The sequence below is a fragment of the Gadus macrocephalus genome, chromosome 23 (genome assembly GCF_031168955.1).
Source record: "Gadus macrocephalus chromosome 23, ASM3116895v1".
Classification (NCBI taxonomy): Eukaryota; Metazoa; Chordata; class Actinopteri; order Gadiformes; family Gadidae; genus Gadus; species Gadus macrocephalus.
The window spans coordinates 8,274,570-8,296,287 of NC_082404.1; the positions used below are offsets into that span (position 1 = coordinate 8,274,570).

General features: G+C 46.1%; 1 protein-coding gene across 1 annotated transcript in view; it reads right to left on the bottom strand.

Moving 5' to 3' along the window:
- nrbp2b (nuclear receptor binding protein 2b) overlaps positions 1-16,312 on the bottom strand; it is a 30,572-nt gene extending 14,260 nt beyond the window's left edge. The window contains exon 1 of the mRNA XM_060045272.1: positions 15,594-16,312. Coding sequence (XP_059901255.1) covers positions 15,594-15,713 — 120 coding nt within the window. The 5' untranslated portion in view covers positions 15,714-16,312. The remainder of the gene's footprint in view (positions 1-15,593) is intronic.
- Positions 16,313-21,718: the final 5,406 nt, after the last annotated feature.

Here is a 21,718-nt window from a genome sequence, read left to right on the forward strand (position 1 = left end):
TTGAAGTCCATAGAGTTATACCCTCCCGGTCCGATGGGGCCGGGGTCTACTTTGACGGCTCCACGCATCACATTCAACTCTCCCATCGCAGACCAACAGCGTCTGTCTGACAAGTGCTGTCTCAGTCAGCGTCTGAGCTGTGACACAGCCCCAAGGCCAGACGCGGTAGTGGTTGGGTGAGGTTGGACAGAGTTCAGATCTGGCCGGAGTCCTCACAACCTAGTGGGCCACAGCGGTCCCAGGAAGAGTGTTATCGGGCTACGGAGCGATAGACCCAGTCTGTCTGGGTTGCTGTCCACAGTAGACTGGGACGAGGTACAACGTTAAGATTCATCTTCAAAATAAATTATAAACGGTGGACGCTTTAATCCAAAGTGGATTTTATCACCATAAGTGCATACATCCTGCAGCAGTGGGAATTTAAATCTAAATCCACTCTGACTGTCTGTCTGTCTGTCGTGGAAAATGTGAACTTAACACCACATAAAATATGAGCTTCAAAACCATATACTGTAGTTATAGAGAAGCCTTTGTAAACAGTCATAGAGAGCTCCCTTCAACTACCGACACTATAACCAGGATAGAGCTAACACTACAGCCAGGCCTAGGGCCCTCTACCCAGGATAGAGCTAACACCACAGCCAGGCCTAGGGCCCTCCTCCTAGGATAGAGCTAACTCTACAGCCAGGCCTAGGGCCCTCCTCCTAGGATAGAGCTAACACCACAGCCAGGCCTAGGGCCCTCTACCCAGGATAGAGATAACACCACAGCCAGGCCTAGGGCCCTCTACCCAGGATAGAGCTAACACCACAGCCAGGCCTATGGCCCTCCTCCTAGGATAGAGCTAACACCACAGCCAGGCCTAGGGCCCTCCTCCTAGGATAGAGCTAACACCACAGCCAGGCATAGGGCCCTCCTCCTAGGATAGAGCTAACACCACAGCCAGGCCTATGGCCCTCCTCCTAGGATAGAGCTAACACCACAGCCAGGCCTAGGGCCCTCCTCCTAGGATAGAGCTAACACCACAGCCAGGCCTAGGGCCCTCCTCCTAGGATAGAGCTAACACCACAGCCAGGCCTAGGGCCCTCCTCCTAGGATAGAGCTAACTCTACAGCCAGGCCTAGGGCCCTCTACCCAGGATAGAGCTAACACCACAGCCAGGCCTAGGGCCCTCCTCCTAGGATAGAGCTAACACCACAGCCAGGCCTAGGGCCCTCCTCCTAGGATAGAGCTAACACCACAGCCAGGCCTATGGCCCTCCTCCTAGGATAGAGCTAACTCTACAGCCAGGCCTAGGGCCCTCTACCCAGGATAGAGCTAACACCACAGCCAGGCCTAGGGCCCTCCTCCTAGGATAGAGCTAACACCACAGCCAGGCCTAGGGCCCTCTACCCAGGATAGAGCTAACACCACAGCCAGGCCTAGGGCCCTCTACCCAGGATAGAGCTAACTCTACAGCCAGGCCAAGGGCCCTCCTCCTAGGATAGAGCTAACACCACAGCCAGGCCTAGGGCCCTCCTCCTAGGATAGAGCTAACACCACAGCCAGGCCTAGGGCCCTCCTCCTAGGATAGAGCTAACACCACAGCCAGGCCTAGGCCTAAAAAAAAAAAAAGTTTGGTTCCTGTTGGTTGTCAGTTGAGGTCATGGGTAGGTAGGGAATTTTTTTTATTTTTTTATTTTATTTTTTCCAGCGGCAGCGAATGATAGGTAGGTTGTTTTCATTTAAAAACAAGAAAATTCGCTCATCCTTGTACAGAATGAAGAGGTGCTGTACCAAAACGTAATTATAGTTTACATCAAAAATATATATATATATTTTTTTTTTTATAAAGCTCATAAAATAATTTGGGTCGCACATAAATTGACAGGGTCGGTCGGAAACTGGAGCTAACACCACAGCCAGGCCTAGGGCCCTCTACCCAGGATAGAGCTAACTCTACAGCCAGGCATAGGGCCCTCCTCCTAGGATAGAGCTAACTCTACAGCCAGGCCTATGGCCCTCTTCATATTTATTCATCTGCTGCGATGGCTGGCGGGGGGACTTGGGGCGTGTGATTGTGTTCAACAGCTCTAACTTCAGCCAATCAAATGGGGGCAGACAAAAGACGGTCAAAACAGAAGCATAATGGAGCAGAACGGGATGCTAATTTTGTTCATGAATTAAAACGAGCCAAAGTTTTTAGGGTTATCCTCTGAACTATAACCGCCATATGCCAGGCGCATCCAGAGGCTGATCCAGAGACCTTCAGCCGGCCTCTGCCTGACCTGAAGAGAAATCACAGATGGTGAATCAAACGACAAATCGTGAATTATCAAGGGCAGGATAACCTCTGCCTGCATGCTGTGAACCAGCCTCTTCTGTATAGGGACAGGCCCGGCTCTGTTTAGACTGTCTCCACATTTTACAACACATAGATTACATCTAACACAATGTCTTCTATTGTCACGGTAGTCACAGGGGGAGAGAGACACAAAGCGGGTAAGGGGGGGGGGGGAAGAGAGAGAGAGAGAGAGAGAGAGAGAGAAAGAGAGAGAGAGCGAGAGAGAGCGAGAGCGAGAGCGAGATTACAGATGGGACTAGAAGAGGACGCTGCCCTGCTCAAGACAAGACATGGGCCCCCATCGACACTAAAGAACAGCCAGTTATGCAAGACAAACCACTCTCTGGCTCCCTTTTCAACAGCATTAGTTTCTAATCTCACTTATGCCTCCAGGGGATTGTCATTGTGTGTTTGTGTGTGTAGCATTGCATTCATTGCATGTGTTTTCTCCTATTTGTGTAAGTGTGAGCCTATGAATGTATGAGGTAGGGGTGTGTGTGTGTGTGTGTGTGTGGACTTATTCAGAGCTTTGCCCCAGATTTCCCCACTCATGTGGATGATTGAGTGTGTGTGAGAGTGTGCGTGTGTGTAAGCTTCTGCGCATGCCTGTGTGTGAGCCTGGGTCTGCCCTGAACTGGTACAGTAAAGTTATATGACTGGCTGCGTCTCCCCCGACAGCAAAGCTCTTCCCTGATGAGTCAGACTTAATTAAAACCCAGGCTAAATTAAAATGGTGCTGCAATGAGCGTATGAGACATCCGTTCTACAGCCAGTAGGTAAATGGACGGCATTCATACGTATTTACAACCCCTGTGGCCCACTGAAATCACTCACAACTCTTCGCTCACATGACTGTGTACACAGTCACCCGTTTCAACACAGATGCGTCCATTTAAAACACAAATTCATCCATTCATAAACGCACTGACCCATTGATTGCACTTTCCCCCGTTTAAACAAACATTCAGCCTTTCATAAACAAATACACAAACTCACCAAATTATAAACACACTTTCATACACACACAAATCCATTGATGGACCTATTCATCGAGACGTTCACCCATTCGTACACATATAGCCATTCATGCAGCAACTACATTGTTGGTCAATCAAGCCAACATCTTTTCTCAACTGCAGCTGGTGTTACGCGTTGCCTGGCCCAAGGGCAAACCGGCACTAGGCCAGGAATGTGGGGGGGAAACTGTGACACTCTCTGACCTGCTCCACCCCTCTGCCTGACCTCCTTGTGTACCCAGCCACAGATAAGAGCACATGGGCTAGTACCTGTGACCTTCAGGGCGTATCGGGTTGGAACACGGCCTAGTGGACTGGACCACCTGTTATCAATTGCTTTGATAAAGCGCTTTTCTAACCGGTTGCCACTCAAATCGTGGGGCCTTACATTCAAACACCGACGGGGGAACTGCGTCACAAGGCAGTCGTGAGCAGTCAGGGGGAAAGTGTCTCGCTCAAGGGCACCTTGAAAACGGAGGAACCCGAGATCAAAGCAGCAACCTTTTGGTTTTCCAGACGAACTACCTCCTGTGCTGCCGCAGCCCAGACCAGTTCAACTACTGTTCAGCCGAGGCAACTGTAGGATCCTAATTCTCCTGTCTTGCTGAGAAGAACCATGGCGCATGGCAGAGCCAAAGTGTTGAACCTGATATTGGGTCCCGTGGTGAAATGAACCTGGTGGTACCTGGGGCAGCATGACTTTGACCATGGGAGAAGGCGCCGGTCAGAGAACCGCAGGCTCCTTTGTTCAGGAGTCAAGAGCTTTTTTTGGTTTCCTCTGAAAGATAAGGGAAAAGTCATAGTGTAACGGAGTTTGGGTCCTCAAGTCCACTGCCTGACGTGAAGGACATTCAACGGTAACCTGAATGTCAAGCCAACGTTGAACCTTGTTTGACATGGCGGGAGTATGCACAGAGTGGACACTCATTACACTCAGCATAATGCTGCACCAGCTGCATCCCGTATACTTTATCTGGTCTTCCTTCGAGCTCACCAAACTTTATCTGGTATAATTTATCTCCTCCACAAGGACGACACCCTTCTCCTTCAATAATCACCTCAGGTTTTCTGAAAGGGGTGCTTTTTTTTAACCCTAAAGAACACATTCTTCACCTTTATCTAATCGTTCTGGAAATGCTTAGTTCAACATGGTTATGCAGCCGTGGAAGGGGGAGAGGGGTGGTTACGGTAGAGGAGGGGTCAGAGGTGAAGCTCATTGATAACTATCTGATGTGAAAACATCGTTTAATTCATAATGAGGGTACCTATTCGACAACCAAACTTCAGCACCCACCAGAAAAACACGCCCACCTATGAGAAATTCCTGCCATAGGCCATTAAGCGATATTCCCCACTTGGGTATAATTAACGTTAGCAACACTAGGTCAGCCGCCAAGTCCAAGCTAACAGCCATGCTAGTCCTGCTGTGCAAAGGCCATTAGACAAAGCAAAACAACCCAGTGATCAAAAAGAAAAACACATTTTGTGTCAGTTCCGATGAGTAAGAGGATTGAGGAAGTCCAAGGCAACTGTAGTTCCCAGAATACTACATCTTCTCGAACTCTCCATCAAGACACGGCCATTCTCGGAAATAATGGTCAATTCAACCAAACGTCCAAGAAAAACATCCCCAAAAACATTTGTACATAAAAACAACTGAAAAACTGACTGCTCCTCTCTGTTGAAAATGTTGACGGTAAATTCATCCAGGGCAGGAAAAGTATTGATGATGCTAACACTAGTTTCCTGTAAACAAAGCCACAGTCCTAAGCTACAGTAACTAATGCCCAGAGACTCATTTCCTAGTGGGGAACATTGTGTGTGTGTAGCTTCACAAAGAAAACACAAGGTCAAGATAAGAGGAGCCTTGTCTTGTTCCTGCAATGTCAAATGTTTCCAAGTAAACCAGGATGAAAGGAGCAGGACTAAACGCAGGAGGGAAGAGATTGTATACGGGTCGGCGGTGATCAAACCCTAACAGGATTTTTTTCCTTTGGTTAATGCATAGCATGGATTGGGAGAAGTTTAAGTGTTTTGGAGGAGTACATGCTTGTACATATTAGAAACAACCTCATCCCCATTACCAGTATCCATTATTCACATGGCCCAGAGTGTATGAATAAAAGATGCTTTGATGGAGGTCGATATATTAGAGGTATAACCAGACCTCGCTGTCCTAGGGAACTGCACCCAACATCCGCATCAGACACACCCCGCCTCCAAGCCCCCCACACGCCCCGGTCCTCCACCAATCAGACGACCTGTGACACAGGCACCAGAGGGCACTGCAGGTCGAGTGAGGCTGCTATTTTAATTATCACCTCTGCGGCGATTTAACAGGGTTGTGTAAAAACCAGGAGCCTGCCTTACTGTACCACCACAGGACCAACGAGGGGGGAGAACCCAGCACACACCCCTGCACCAGACCGTTTCTGGCTTGGCCTGGCACGGCCCAGCTCCGTGAAAGTTTTCCATCAGAGCGGCCAGTATCTACTCAACTGGATTACCCAATTTCTGGTTTGTAAATCCACACAGTCTAATTGTTTGGTTGCCACCTAAAAAAGCCCAGCGGCGCAGCCCCCTGGCTCCAGCGGAGGAGGTTACTCCCGGGCGAGTGGTGAGAAGTAACCATCCAAGCACTTGGCAACCACGGAGCCAGAGACAGAAGCTGTCTGGAGGCAGCTCTCGTACAGAGAGCCCACCCTGGTTCTTCGTACCACCCAGAGCTAGGACAGCGACGCGCCACACAGTGAGCCCAGACCGCGTCGATGTGCGTTGGGATGGGTGGTGGGTGGGTGATTCCCATCGACTGTGCGGGACAGACAGAGTGTGGGTTAGGGTAGAAGATCCGTAAGTGAGAGGAGGGGTACTATACTGCTGAACCCAGAAAGAAGAGAGGGGGGGGAATAGTTCTAGGGAAGAGAGAGTGCCGTGGGAATGCTGCTAATATCAATTATATGCTGGCCTGGCAGAGTTACCGTTTGACTACATAGGCTGTAATTAGGGAGTTGGTAGGGTGGCTGTATCTTGGCCTCAATTGGTGGAACAGAGGTAGACCGAAGGATTAACCAGGAAGTATGTTGACACAAAGATTCATGATGTTGTTTGGTAGAATGGTATCCATGGCGACCGCATCTTCTCCTGCACCAGGCTAGCAGACGGGCCGCGGGAGCAGAGCACAGCGCTGGCTGAGCCCCGAGGCTGTTACTACCACTAATGATTAGTATTTTAGCACAAGATCTTTATCCCTTCGTGGGTCTCATTTATAACATCATTATACATCTCTCCATACCGGCACTTATTATACTTCTAACTTTCTCTGAGAGGAGGGATACCTCTTCTGTGCTCCTTCTTCACGTTTCTTCTCCCCTGGGTTTGGGGAGTTTCTCCTTGTCATTACTTAGAGGGCTTAGGGCTAGTGTGGGGGTACCCCGTAATGTGGGGCTGTGAAGCCCTTCGGGGCTGGAACTTGGACTCACGGTTAGAGTATAACAATGGGCTTGACTTTCTTCCACCAACACCCATGGTGGTAGAACACGGGTGTTGATAATGGGTTTGACGTTGTGCTGACTGACCGATATTAACTGTATTAGTTCCCCGGTAGCGTGATACTTTGTACGCGTGACTCAATCTCGCTCTGAGCATGATAAGGAGGAAGTATTATAAACAATCCCCGTAGATTGTTCCACAGATGTTTCCTGAATTTGATGATCTAGCAGGTCAGTGGGTTGTATGTTAATCTAGATATATCAGGTAGATATATTTACTGACCTAGACGGATAAAGAAAATGCTACATTTGATTACATCTATTCTAAACAACAGCTCTGTAATACTGCCGTGGATTTACACTCGCGGACACTGGCAGAATGGAATCCATTCAAAACAAAACAGCTGAGCTTCATCATAAGCAGGCTGGCCTTGATTTGACTCCATAGTGTTCTGTGCCAACCACTAATGCTATCTAGCTTCTTTGCAGAAATAGATTCACCATGTTGATGTTAGCATGTATCAAGCTAGTGTACCATTTGAGTTAGCATAGCATGATCTTATTACACATATGGAGCATTCAACAGCTGCTCTGGACAGCCTGTTCTGCTGATTAAAGGCAGCATTATTTGTGATGCAAGAGGAACCAATGAACCATTGACAGATACACAGCATAAGATCAGTGGTTCCCAATTCTGAGGTCAGATGTTTTTTTTCTTGTGCATCCCATACCACAGTACCCTCATCGTTTTACCCCAAACAACATCTGCTTATAATATCAATGAGCAAATGCACATCACACCAAGTGAATAGTAGTAGGCTGCTAGTGGCTATGAATCACTAAGCACTCTGCCCTATATTAAAGGACCTCTATGAGGGCTTTTAAGCCTAAAAACCTTTTTTATCACTTATCTATATTTAGTTTATATAAGTCTGCAATCTCAATGTTTCCCCCAGCACTGTATTGTTAAGGCGGCCGCCTTAACAATAATAGGGCCCCGCCTTGACTACCAATGTCTAAAACATTTTTTTTTAGTATTTTTTATTATTCACTGTTCACAACAAGTGATGCCATCAAGCATTTTGAATGGAATTGAAAGAGAGACCAGCCCCCCCCCCGCCGCTCCTTGACCAAGACATTTTCTGGGGGAAACACTGAATCTCCCATGACCCCATGTATCCAGTGTCCCCAAGTGGGCTCCTGACCCCTAGGTTGGGCTTGGGAGTGAGAGTGCATTTCACAGCAGCTCCATGTATAATAAATCATAACTCTATTATGACTGCATCATAAACTCCCTCAGGGCCCCTAGGAGAGTGAAAGTTTCCGCTGTTCGGGAGGTCAGCGCAGCTCCAGACAAGCTGGTCATCACTCTTCAATCGGGGGTAATGGATCTGAGTGCTCATCATTGTTTATTGCTATGTGATGATAACAGATATTAGCCTCTATGTATGCTAGTGGCTGCTAGCTGCTATAAGGGCTAGTTGTCGTTAGCTGCCATGTCTGATAATATTGTATCCCCTACCATTGCTAGAGACGGTGCATGCTAGAGGCTGCTTACGCTAACGTGTGCTAGCTGCTGTTAGCTGCGATGAGTGCTAGTTTACATTAGCTGCTATGGGGCCTGACTACACAAACCAGCAGCATCACGTGTGCACCTTGCACAAGTTCCATCCCCCGGTTGGCCTGGTGTTCAACTCGGAAATAACCTGAAATAAATAAATGAAAAAAGTAACAGGAAGTAGGGAAAATACTTCATATGAAAAAAAAAATAGAAAGTATTATCCTGAAACAAAATTCCACATACCGAACGTAACCTGGACCCTATAACTTCTATTGTTTGCTCGTTTCTCCCTTTCAGTACTTGGCAGATTCCACAGGAGCTTTTAAAGACGACGATAGTGTAAAAGGGAAGGGCAATCTGCCAAAGTGCAAAGGATTGAGTGAAACCTTGAACTGTACTCAATCCACTCAGACTTTTTTGCTAAATCAGGGGGCAAGAATGTCTCTTTCAGCCCTACGGCTTTGTGCCCAGTACTGAGCAACACATTCTTGGACAAAGTGTAAACCTAGTAACATTCAGAGGCTTGACAAAAGGTTTGCACTGTTAACATTTCAGAATGTTTCTTCTGTTCCGTTTTAGAATGTTTTAGGGTTGACGCAACGCTGCAATAATGAGGGCCAGCCAGGAGTGCTTCAACACTTGGATGTTATTAACTCTGACCTACTTGTCATGTTCTTGTTTGCAACAACAAACTTTTTAATGGAGTCACCTCAGACCTCTTGGGACACAGTGCTTTGATTTCAACCCCAGTAAGCAATATAGATGGTCATTAGTGGCATAAGACATCACAACAACACACCCTAGTTGTGCTTTGGTTGCCAAGGCAGTTGAGCCGAGATCAATTGGTAGGATAACCTTTATTTTGATATCACTTCAATTTTATTACATTACTGTTTATAACCTGCCACGATGTGCCGAGAACCACATGCCTTTATTAAATATTAACTTTCAACTGGATGTAAACAAATGGCCTGCCTCTGTTATCTGAGGGGAAAGCATGGCAGAGACAAACAGAGCCTGCTGCCAGCTGCAGCTGACAGTGCCAGGGAAGAGATGCTACGTGTTCTGAATGATGCTAAGCTAAAGTGAGCCTCGATGCCATTCCCTAAAGAGATTAATGAGATCGCCATCTTTCTATAAACCATTCCAATGACACAAGTAAATGTAATTTAATGTTTTAAGCGGGTTATAGTTAAATTGTATAGGTATTGATTTATTCAATAAAAGGCACAAATATAATTCAATCTTGGTTTGTTGAAACATAAAAGGGAGGATTCTGGGAATTTTAGCTGCTATAAATAGAATGTCACATGATCTATGGGCTATAGCTCAGGAATATATGATCTACACGACTTACCAAATCTATAAGTGTACATACTGTATACATACATACACCCCTGGATATGTATATTACATACAAAATATAAAACTTATGCAACGTATCAGTTTCACTCTTGTGGGGAAAGGGTCAACAGGTTCAAAGTGTTTAGCTGTATGGTAGTGAGCTGGGTCATTGCAGGTCGCTCTTCCCATGTGAGAGCCACGCAGGCTGGTGAGGAGAACCCCATTCATCTCCAACCTGTTTGGATGGCTCCAACCTGTTTGGATGGCTCCAGCCTGCGCAATCCCGGATTGCTCACGGTTCGTACGGCGGTATGACGCGTGTCGCACAGCACTCTGAAACGTTGACGCTCCCAATGGACTGCTCGGACTAGCTGTGCGTGGATTGGAAACTGTCCCCCAGCCTCATGACCTCCTACAAATCCTATAGCATTAACCTTTCAGACAGCCCAGCAAGATGGACCCACAACACCAAACATGACAGCAGTGTTTCCCCGAGGCCTGTATGCACGGAGCTGTACCTCCGGGCCATGTTATTGGTCGGTCTGTTATTGGTCCAAACCAACCGGGAACTAGGATCAGAGACCAGGCCGAGGCGAACCTTTGAGCCTCAACGCACAGACGCACAAAAAACAGGCCCCGTAGTTTCATGTCACTGCAGGGAAATTGCTGAGCTGAGAAGGTCTTCACACCTGGGTAATGGATACAACAAGACCCCTGCAGAGAGAGCGGGTTGAAATATTGAACGCGTGCGCTCATAGGAACGTAGGAGCCACTGTGTTAGGTTTGTAGAACCGTTGAACAACATTAGTAGGCCAGATTGCTGTAATTTACAGTTAATAGGACGGGAGGGGACAGGGAACAACTTCGAACTAACGTATATCGATTCAATATTGAATGGTAAGGGAACCCCCTGGTTTAGCAGGAGAACATATCGCCTATGATGCGATGTGAGTGAGCAGTAGTCAGCAGTCGTAAAGTTCCAACCGCCTTGGAAAAGCAAATTTAGCCAGATTTGGCCATCTTCTTTATTTTACTGAGATATCCCCCGTTTAACAAATAATCAGGGGACATAATCTGCAAGACCTCCCTGAGAATGTGAACCCCTTCGACTGTCAGAGGGGCCCAATTGTATTTCAGTACAGTAAACCAAGGTGTGGTATACAGTGATCTAAAAACCGGCTACGAGGTGTGAATGATGACACAGAATAGGCCTGACACAGTGTGTCTGTGTGTGCGTGCCTTGTGCACCTGAGGGATATATATAGAACTCCCTGCATCTCTGAGACCAATGACAGCTAGCTATCTCACAAGCTGGTTTAGACACTAGCTACAGATCTGGTTAGGGCACCAAATCAGACGCTAAAACAGGCAAGCGAGCTAGTGGAAAGTGTAGTTTTGCTAGTGGAAAGGCTAGATGGAAGGATAGTTAAGCAGTTTGTGGGCTGGCTGGCTATTTCTTGGCTAGGGCCTAAAAAAAAAAAATATTGTTTGGTTCCGGTTTCCGACCAATTTATGTGCGACCCAAATTATTGTCAATTTATGTGCGACCCAAATTATTTAGTGAGCTTTAAAAAATAAAAAAAATAACCCTTTTTTTTTTAATGCAAACTAAAATTACGTTTTGGTACAGCACCTCTTCATTCTATACAAGGATGAGCGAATTTTCTCGTTTTTAAATGAAAACAACCTACCTATCATTCACTGCTGCTGGAAAAAATAAAATAAGTTCCCTACCTACCCATGACCTCAACTGACAACAGGAACACTTTTTTTTTTTTTAGGCCTAGGGTGCAAATGGGGGGGCGGGGGTCGTTTGGTGTGGATAAGACAAGACGTCACACATGTTGTAGAAAATATCAACACTCACTAAACATACAGTTAGAGATGTGATAAGAATTTTGCTTGTGGAACAGACACGCATAAACACGAGTGTACAGTCGACAACAGCGGTAAACAAACAATTGGGAGTCAGTTGCCATCTCGGCGAAATCTGCTATATTTCGAAGACCATAAACTATGAGCTGTAGACAGGGCTGTAAAACCAACCAAAGGATCAGTCATATCTGTTTCCTGAGAGATGTTTAGCGTAACCTTTTAGTGTGTGAGGAAGGATTATGTTTGCTGATGTCACGTTGTGTTAAGCTGTAATAAACAACACTAGTGGAGTAAGGAGCGACCATATACAAATAGCGGGTGTAATGTATTGGTTCAACATGGAAGATTTCTGGAAATGTGACACCAAAGAGCTGTATCAGCGAGTAGATTATTTTAACTACCGTACATAATTATATAACCATATTATAATGGTCATAGTTAAGTGTTTGAAACACAACATTTAAATTACAGGAAAAACCGGTATGTTTTAAAACAAACAGGATACAGCTATTGCAACTATTACCTTAGTTAAAAAGCAGCACCTCCCTCCCCCTGGGGCTTCTGTGTCTCATTCTCCCTACAGTGTAAAGAGCAGAACACCGTCCTCTGGTTGGAGGTTACACGACATGTGTACAATGTTTTACATTCCAAAATCTGTGCGTTTCCTACAACCTTTTCACTAAAGTGTTCCCTACACCCTATTAACTAGTGTTCCCTACTTCCTGAAGTGTTCCCTACTCAGTACTCACTAGTGTTCACTACTCCCTATTCATCATAATTAATTTAGATTATAAAAAGGGGTATCGCCATACGTTGGTATCTTCATTTCATGAGGAAATAAAATACAATTCAAAGACAGTGAATTATAACGTTGGATTCTTGCCCAGTCCTACTTTAGGCACACTGGCAAACCACAAGTCAACCATGATTCAGTTTAACCCTGCATCCATTTAATTTCCATGCAACACAAAGTCAATAACCTGACCCATGGTAAACAGCCTGATCTGGTCGTGTGTGGGGGCCCCTGCTTAGGCTCCACAGAGGCGACACGTGGGCCCTTTCAACGGGGACAACAGGTGGATCAGAGCGGACGAGCTCCCTCTCAACTCCCTCCTCCTCACACTTCTCTTCTCGTCTCTTCGGCGTTCTCTCTCCTCACCAATTCTCTCTCCTCCATCCAATCATCTCTCCTCTTCTCCTCCTTCTTCGAGGGAGTAAAGCGATAGCAGAATAGGACAATGATTGACCAATTCTATCCTCTCTCCTCTCCCTTTTGTTCTCACTCCTCACTCTCCTGCCGTCTCTCTCCTCTCGTCGCTCTCCACTCCAGGGAAACTTGAGTACATGATGTTATTGTGTGTGCAGAGCAGCTGACAAAGCGATCAGCAGGGCTTTCTTGTTGGCCTGCGGTCAGGATACAGAGCGGGCCGACCTCGCGCCCCCCCGCCACCACCGTATCTTGTCATCACGCCCGTAGGGCCTGACAGGCCCTTTAGCTGCCGTCTGCCTTTCACTTCTATCCATCCAGACTTATAGTAAGTCCATTCATCAGCCGTCGAGCAATCATCCATCCACCCATCAACCATCCATCCCCTTACAGCAAGGCTAGGGGATCATGCATCGGTCTCCATTACAAACCTTTATGATCTAATAAAGCGCAGACTGTTGGCACCTGAAACAAGAGAAGAGACTCAAACTAAAGTTAATCAAAACGTGGACAGTGGTTTGTCTGATTTAACCGTTTTTTTGGTGCCCATGTTTTGCGCAGGATGACATATTCTGACAGAGTCACCGGAATTTCCCAGGTTAAAATAGAGAATTTCGTATCCGTGGCTCCGCCATTATACAGAGAGCATCCGTTCCCCCATTCCGCAGGCACAAACGGCCAGCGATCGAAACCAACGATACGAGCAGTTACAGGTTCCAGAGGAAGGACCGCGCCGCACTCCAGCAGCAACTGTGTCTCAACCACCAAGGCGTACGGCTAACCCGACATCGGCCTGCTGAGTCAAGCTGCTGACTGCCTCATGTGCTCACGCTAAAGAGGAGATGGTGAATGTGTCATTGATGTGTCAAACTGAAGTATGTGTTTGACACCACCAGACAGAATGTCGAGCCGAGGCTCGAAACGATCCTGCCAGATATCATCTGGGGGCAGAGGTCGTGAATACATCCGTCTACACAGAGATGGGGAAAACGAATTGTTTCACACAATAAGTAGACAGGCAGCCAGACAGAGATGCAGCCAGAGAGACATGCAGCCAGACAGAGATGGAGCCAGAGACATGCAGCCAGACAGAGATGGAGCCAGAGAGACATGCAGCCAGACAGGGATGGAGCCAGAGAGACATGCAGCCAGACAGGGATGGAGCCAGAGAGACATGCAGCCAGACAGGGATGGAGCCAGAGACATGCAGCCAGACAGAGATGGAGCCAGAGACATGCAGCCAGACAGAGATGGAGCCAGAGAGACATGCAGGCAGACAGACATGCAGCCAGACAGACATGCAGCCAGAGAGACAGGCAGCCAGAGAGACAGGCAGCCAGACAGACATGCAGCTAGAAAGACAATCTGAGCTATATGTCCGTTTGTGCATGCCTATTATGCCCCCTCCCCCTCCCCTCCGTGCAGGCTTCGTTTTAATTTGTGAGGAAGAAGGTTGAAGGAGAAGAGAACCAGTGTCCTGACCTCTGACCGGTGTTCTGGGCCTCCGCAAGACACACCCAGGACCAGCACAACCTTTTACTCCAAGACACACCCATGTTGACTTCAACACACACACACACACACACACACACACACACACACACACACACACACACACACACACACACACACACACACACACACACACACACACACACACACCTAAAGCCGAGAACCATAGAGAACCAACTGCTCGGTTTGTGTTTCAAGTGGTTTCAGTATTTTCCTTTCGGTGTTGGTGAAGTTAATATGGGAAACCTTGCCATACATGACCTTCATCTAATTGAATAACTAAACTGTTTATACCAAATACTTATTTCTAGCAGTAAGGGGGGGGGTAAGTAGGCTGTTTTATGGATCAGTGAAAGTTTGTATTCATTCAGTTTGAAATATAGCCAACGGATTAGAGTTAGTAACATTTAAGTCTTGATTTGTTGTAAAACTGACTTATATAAAATAAGCCCTATATTTAGCTTATACAAAACATATAAACATCCAAGGGCAGTCATTTAGTTTCAATAGCAGCTAAATTACCCAGAAACCCTGATGCAATCAATGAGTGGAAAAAACACATGACAGTGTGTGCTTGTGCGCTGGTGGGTGTTTGTGTGTGACGGAGATAACCATTCACATGAGAAGACTCTTATGGGGTGGGTGTGTGTGTGTGTGTGTGTGTGTGTTGGTTGGGGGGGGCGGTATCTTACAATTGAACAGACATGTCAGTGGTGCGCGATAACCCAGCTTTCTGTCACGTCCTCATTCTTTCACGTTTTCGCAACTAACTTCCATGACACCGCCATTTGAAATCCCATAATTGGATTTCTACGTGATTGACCGCAACGTGTGTGTCAATGCGAAGCTGACAGCATGTATTTTCAGAACAACCACCCAGACTCGAGCCCGTTAGGGGCGGCGGGGCTGCTCTTTGTGGCGGGGTTGATGTTCTGTTCATCTTCACCCCCTCGCGATACGACGATCATGCCTCCTTCTCCACCAAGCATCACCCACAAACTTATCCCCACTACCAGACACTGTAAAGATCGATGTCTGTACCAGACTGTAACACAGTAGAGACCACACGGTTTCAGACACATCCAGACAGACAGGCGGGCTCATTCAGCGGTGTGTGTGGACGACCGTAACGCAACCACCTAACAGACCCGAGTCTAATGCATCAACCCAACCACCAGACCCCCTAGTGAACCAACCCCCATGCCCCATAGTGAACCAACCCCAAGACAGACCACGACTGAATCGACCAACCACCTAGGGCACCAACCTGCTCTTTCCGCTTCTGCCAGCGACCACACGGACTCTCCTCCAGGATCTCGCTCTCATCCTCGCTCTCCTCCTCCTTCCCCTCCGAGCCTGAGTTCCTCTCCGGGACCGACATCGTCATGATATTCCGTGTGTTGTTCAGCCTTCTCCCTTGGTTCGTCGTACACTAAAAGCGAGAGCAGAGACGTCGCCTCGCCCAACGTGTGTTCACCGCCAGCCGAGTACCCACCGACACGCCAGCCGTTTCCCCGTGGAGTCCTTGGCGCTTAAAACATCGTGCAGCTAAAGGGTCCTACTACAAGAAGGGGCGTCCAGTCCAGCAAGTTAACCCGTGGGGGTGGGGAAGGAGCCAAACCCCTCTAGAAATTATCTACTCGACACGAATCATGTTGCTGTGTGGACATGCTACTACCATGGGGGTGGGTTGGGGGGCTCCCGATTCAGGAAAATATTGCAGATATCCTGGCGGCTGCCGCGCCAGGAACTTCACGCAGAATAGATTGAGCAATGTGTTGTTCTGGTCCCGTTTCACACAGGAAAACGAACGATATCCCTGACGCTCGGCCTGACCATCACGTTCACATCAAGAGCCTCCTCCTTCTTTTTCTTCTTCTTATTTTTCCTCTTCTTCGTCTTCTTCTTCTCTTGTGTAAAAACAGATTCAATTTTGTCGCGCGCCCTGCCTAGAAAACCGTGGGCTCGAGCCAAGCACGCTGCGAGGGGAGGGGGGGGGGTATACCGTAAAGTTTGAAAGATGGGCGCAGACTCTTGAGCATACCTTTTTTATCTTTATTTTTGTTGTATCCCATTACTCGATTACCGGGGTAAATTATTTAAGTCATAGTTGCCAATTTAAATTTAGAAAAAATAGCTTGAAAATCTGTAAACCGAGAAACACAAAAAGGCAATAAACATAAAAATAGACTGCTTTTTCGCTTAGCAATTAAACGAGTAGTGGTACGTGAAAGACGTGCAAGTCTGGAAAGTGTGGAATTTGTTGTTTTTCAGACAAACACTGCGTTGTTCGCAGGAAAACTGTTACACCGCGTTATGAAAGTGCCGTTTGAGGCAATGGACTTTAGTTCATAATATAGGTGTGTGTGTGTGTGTGTGTGTGTGTGTGTGTGTGTGTGTGTGTGTGTGTGTGTGTGTGTGTGTGTGTGTGTGTGTGTGTGTGTGTGTGTGTGTGTGTGTGTGTGTGTGTGTGTGCGTGCGTGCGTGCGTGCGTGTGTGCGTGCGTGTTTGTGGGTATATTCATTGGTCGGAGATTTATTTATTGAATTGAAAAGTTATGATGCCCTCAATCCAAAACAGTGAAGCACCCATAAATATTGTTCAGCTGTTAAGTCACCTCAGAGCGGGATTCACTTTCCTGTAGTTCATTATTTCTAGTTATATAAGATACATTTTGATTGAGAATACTAATCTCACGATTGCCAATGCCACCTTATGGTTAAATTCAATGCAGTTAAATTGTATTTGTATAGCCAGTAATCACAGATACAGTCTCAAAGGGCCTGACAGGCCATATATTTAGAACACCCCCTGACCCTAGCCCCCCAGAGGGCAAGAAAAAACTCCACTCATTAGCAAGGAAGAAAGCTTTAGAATGACCAATGTTAAGGTATAGGACAATATGATCATGTACGTAGCCTACATGTGTGCGTTCTTTCTGATATAAACTTCTGTTTGTAGCGAAGCAATTTTTAGGGAATATAAACGTCAGCGAAAGTAGAATGTAATGCAGTATTTCTCCAGAGGGTGTCGCTGATTCTCTTCTAGAAAGAAAGGTTGTAACGCGTTCTCTGAGCCGATGCTGTTGGTCGCATCATAAATCCATCATGATGGACAGATTAGAGAGAGAGAGAGCGAGAGAAATAATCAATAAGATGACTTCATAGGGTCGTCGTTGAGGATTTATCATAACAACAAAGATGGATCAGCTGACGGTTCGGCCCCACGAAACGCGTGGTCCCTTTTTGTCAACGCGTGGCATTAAATCTATGTTATGAGTGTATTTTTCTCCCCCTTATATGTATTTCAAGCTGTGGAAGATAACTCTGGGGGGGGGGGGGGGGGGTTAGGTACCGTAAAATGAGTAGGATCTGCGCAGACTAAAGGACTGATCTAATTGGCAACGTTCGTCTAAGGGGATATTTAATAGCAACCATGTACTTCATCAACGAAGCCTACGTGGGTGTGTCTGTTCAACTTATTTCTCATTGAAACGCCTGATTCTAGCAAAGCAAATGTAAGAAATGTTTAATTGCAAGTAAAATTAGACACTAATGCAGTATTTCTCCAGAGAGAGTCGCTGTTTCTCTTCTACACAGAGAGCCCTGAGTCACTAAAGCCGTGATGTGCTGTCTGGGCAGATTATGTTGGTCGAAGCATGACTCAGCCATCACAATGGACAGATTAGAGAGAGAGAAACAGACGGACGTACATTAAGAGATAGGCCTCGTTTTTATTATATTATACGTTATAATACGTTTCAGAGTATATCGTTTATTTAGTTGGTGGTGGATGTAAACGATCTTGTTAAGGATACAAGGACTGACTGTGTGTGTGTGTGTGTGTGTGTGTGTGTGTGTGTGTGTGTGTGTGTGTGTGTGTGTGTGTGTGTGTGTGTGTGTGTGTGTGTGTGTGTGTGTGTCATAAAGTAAATAGCCTGATTTCACTGTGATGTCACGCAATGTCACACTGTTGCAGCCATGATGTCAACACAGATTTCCCCGTGATGTCACTCTGATGTCAACAACGATGGAAACACTGATGTCATACCGGTGTCACTGTGATGTCAAACGGAATTCAGTCCTATGTCAACTCTATTGTCACTCTGAGGTCACTCTGATGTCAACACTGATGGGACCCTGATTCCGATGTCACCGTGATGTCACTGTGATGTCACTCCGGCTCCGCCCTCAGGCCTGGTTCTGTGGACCACCTTGGGGAAGGCCTTGTAGAACACGCTTTGTAATAGGCTGTGACTGGAGCAGCCCAGTCAATGCTACTCTGTCAACTCTCACTCTTGCAACTATCCTTTCGGGAACAAGAACACAAGTCTGCAAAGGTAAAATAGGTCACTATTTCTAAACACACACACACACACACACACACACACACACACACACACACACACACACACACACACACACACACACACACACACACACACACACACACACACACACACACACACTCATAACAGAGATTGGCCATGGAATGCGGGGACTTTGTACGAGAGTTTTCTGTACAATGTCAGGCATAGCGAGGACCTCTTTGTGATTACATTCTTTGTAATTATAAATTATTTGGAACATGGGGGGGGGTTATTACAGCCAGTATGTGTCGCTATGGTTCCAGCGTTTAACCGCTGACTCGTGAACTAGTCGGGTTCAGTCTGTTATGAAAAGAGCTCAACAGGACAAATAAATATTCAGAGTAAAGAGAATTTAGATTTTAATTAAAAAAACATTACATTACAAAGTTGATTAGCCTGTATTAAGTTAGGCTACTAATCGAACAAAACTGACAAAATTAACATTTGAAAATATAATAAAGAAAATAGTGATTTATTAAAGAAATAATGAAAATATTCTACATGGTAGGATCACTATTGAGCTGAGGTCTGAAAGCCAACACGGGATCAGTTTTGGGTGGACGCCAGTAGGGTCGGCGCTCCCCTCGTGTAACTCATCCTTCTGCAGTGGTCCCGTCGAGTTTGCCTCATCATCTGGTGGAGACCATCCATCCAAATCAGTGACAATTAGATATTTTAAGAGTTTTAAGTTATTAGCTCTCAACATGAAGGTATCTTAATATAATGTCTCATGGCAGACCTACCTGGGTGAGTTTGGGTTTTTGGATGCAGTGGACATACGGCTTTGGCTCGGCCTCTATTTCATCTCTAAACATTTTGTAGCACACTGTGCAGTCCATCAGAGGCTGTAGAAGTACACAAAGCAACGGCAAACCATGTCATGTTTTAGATAAGCGGATTGTTCAAAATAGGTAAGACAATGAACTTTCATCATGAGGATACCCCCACCCTATCGTTCCTGAAGGGGCAGGTCTCCGCGGTGGCAGGAGTTGTTCCTTTAGCACAAGTGGTGGGCTTCAGGAGGAAGTGGTGCAAGATGTGCCTCGCCCCGAACCCAGCCTGGAATGGAACAGAACGGTTCATATTTAGAGAGGCCGCTTGCTAAACCATTTGCTGTCAAAATAAACCATACTCACATGCCATTAGCTTACAATTGATTAATGTTATTCAATTATATGCGAATTAAATATTTATCCTTGATTAAATAATCGAAAGGACACAGAGCAGGCAATAATCATGTATTAAATAACTGGTCTTTTAACTTTTAATTTCTTAATTTTTTTTTTTTACTTTTAATTTTTTTTACCATTGTAGGCTATTTACAACAACGTTTACTTAATGACGATAATTACCAACTAGATTTTATACATCTCCTTCAGAGATATGTAAAACAAATGTTTTCAGAATAATATCTGGATTACCTCGATGTCAGACTTCTCCACGCTCCGAAAGAAGAGGAAATGCGCATGAACTCCGACATGAGCATGCAGTTGTTGGACGACGAGGTCCACACCGGCCCGGCTGCTCTGGTCCAGCCGGCTGTGTCCGTCGATGGCCTGTGCAGGACACAGCAGCACCCCGATCGCCAACACCACCCACAGCAAGACACACATGTTCTGTTCTGTCTGTTCAAAGCTCCTCGACTGAGGAGTTTCTCCACAGGCAGCTCGGGATAAACATCAAACAGCAGGTCCCAGCAGATCCCAAACAGAAACCTCCCTCCCCTCTGCTCCCTGCTCCCTCCTCCTCCACCATAACAAACCCTGAAAGCCCCAACACACCCCTTTTAGTTCCAGGCACCGCTTAGTCTGAAACTGGATAGACACATTTCCGAGAAACAAGGCCTTATCAAAACATATCCACAGGGCAAGATGTTATAGTCACAGCCGTGTCCTGACACATTTCACTGTTTAATGGCTATTCGTTTTGCTTCTTTGTTTGTTACACAGGATGTAAAAACCTAAAACAAAGACACGTTTCTGAGAAATGATCGGCCTATAGAGAACCCAAATCAGTAGGCCCATCAATATTATGAATATATTTAGGTGTTTTACGAGGCCTTTGTTCCTATCCTATGAGGTTAAGCACAAACATCTGTCACCATCAGAAAGAGATCAAAGGATCTGTAAGGCGTAGCAACGTTCCTTAGTTAAAATCTGTTAAACAGCTGTGTATTCTGACAGCCAGCACATATGGGTCTAGAGTAGACAAGAGTGTTTGATCAGTAACCTAGGGCTCCTAGTCCCTCTGCTTTACAGCAATCTAAACAGAAGATGGATTATGTTCTGATTTCACGCTTGCTGTGTTCTACCTCAGCCAGTAGGTTTTGCTGTTCCTCCGAGCGTTTCACCACTGACTCATGAACTCTTAGGGTTCAGCCCATGCTTTGAAAGGAGTTCAACAGATGATTTAGACTCAGAGTATGGAGAAGGGTATTTCTAGGCTGTGAACCAGACAACAGGGAAGCTTATGTTTATTTTAATCTGGCATATGTATCTGGCCCCTCTCCAGTTAGGACAGATGTCCAGCAGATTTGTATCTTATAATGGGCCCATTTTATAAGATGACTATTTAGAGGAGCGCCGAATTGGAGAGCCATTGAGGCATTTTCAGGATAAAAACAAGCAGCCAAACCTCTTGGAGCACACGCTTAGTAGCTAGAGTGTACGGTATGCAGCCAATAGAGTGTCAGTTCAGGAAGATATCAAAAATGGTAGTCGTTCCGCTCACGTAACTTAGTGTCTGGTAGTGGTTCAACCGCCATCTCCTAATGTACAACATCCAAAACATTCAAAATACAGACATTTTAAGTGTTTTAAATTATGAGCCACCAACATGAGGGTCTCAGCTTGGGCTGAGTCTCCATTTCACCGCTGAACACTTTGTACACGGCACAGTCTATCAGAGACAGAAGAAGTACACAAAGCAACATAAAACACGTTTGACAAGGTGATATGTTGTATAATGAACTTTCAGAATTTAGCTGGTCTTACTTTCTTTCTTTCCTGAAGGGGCATGTCTGT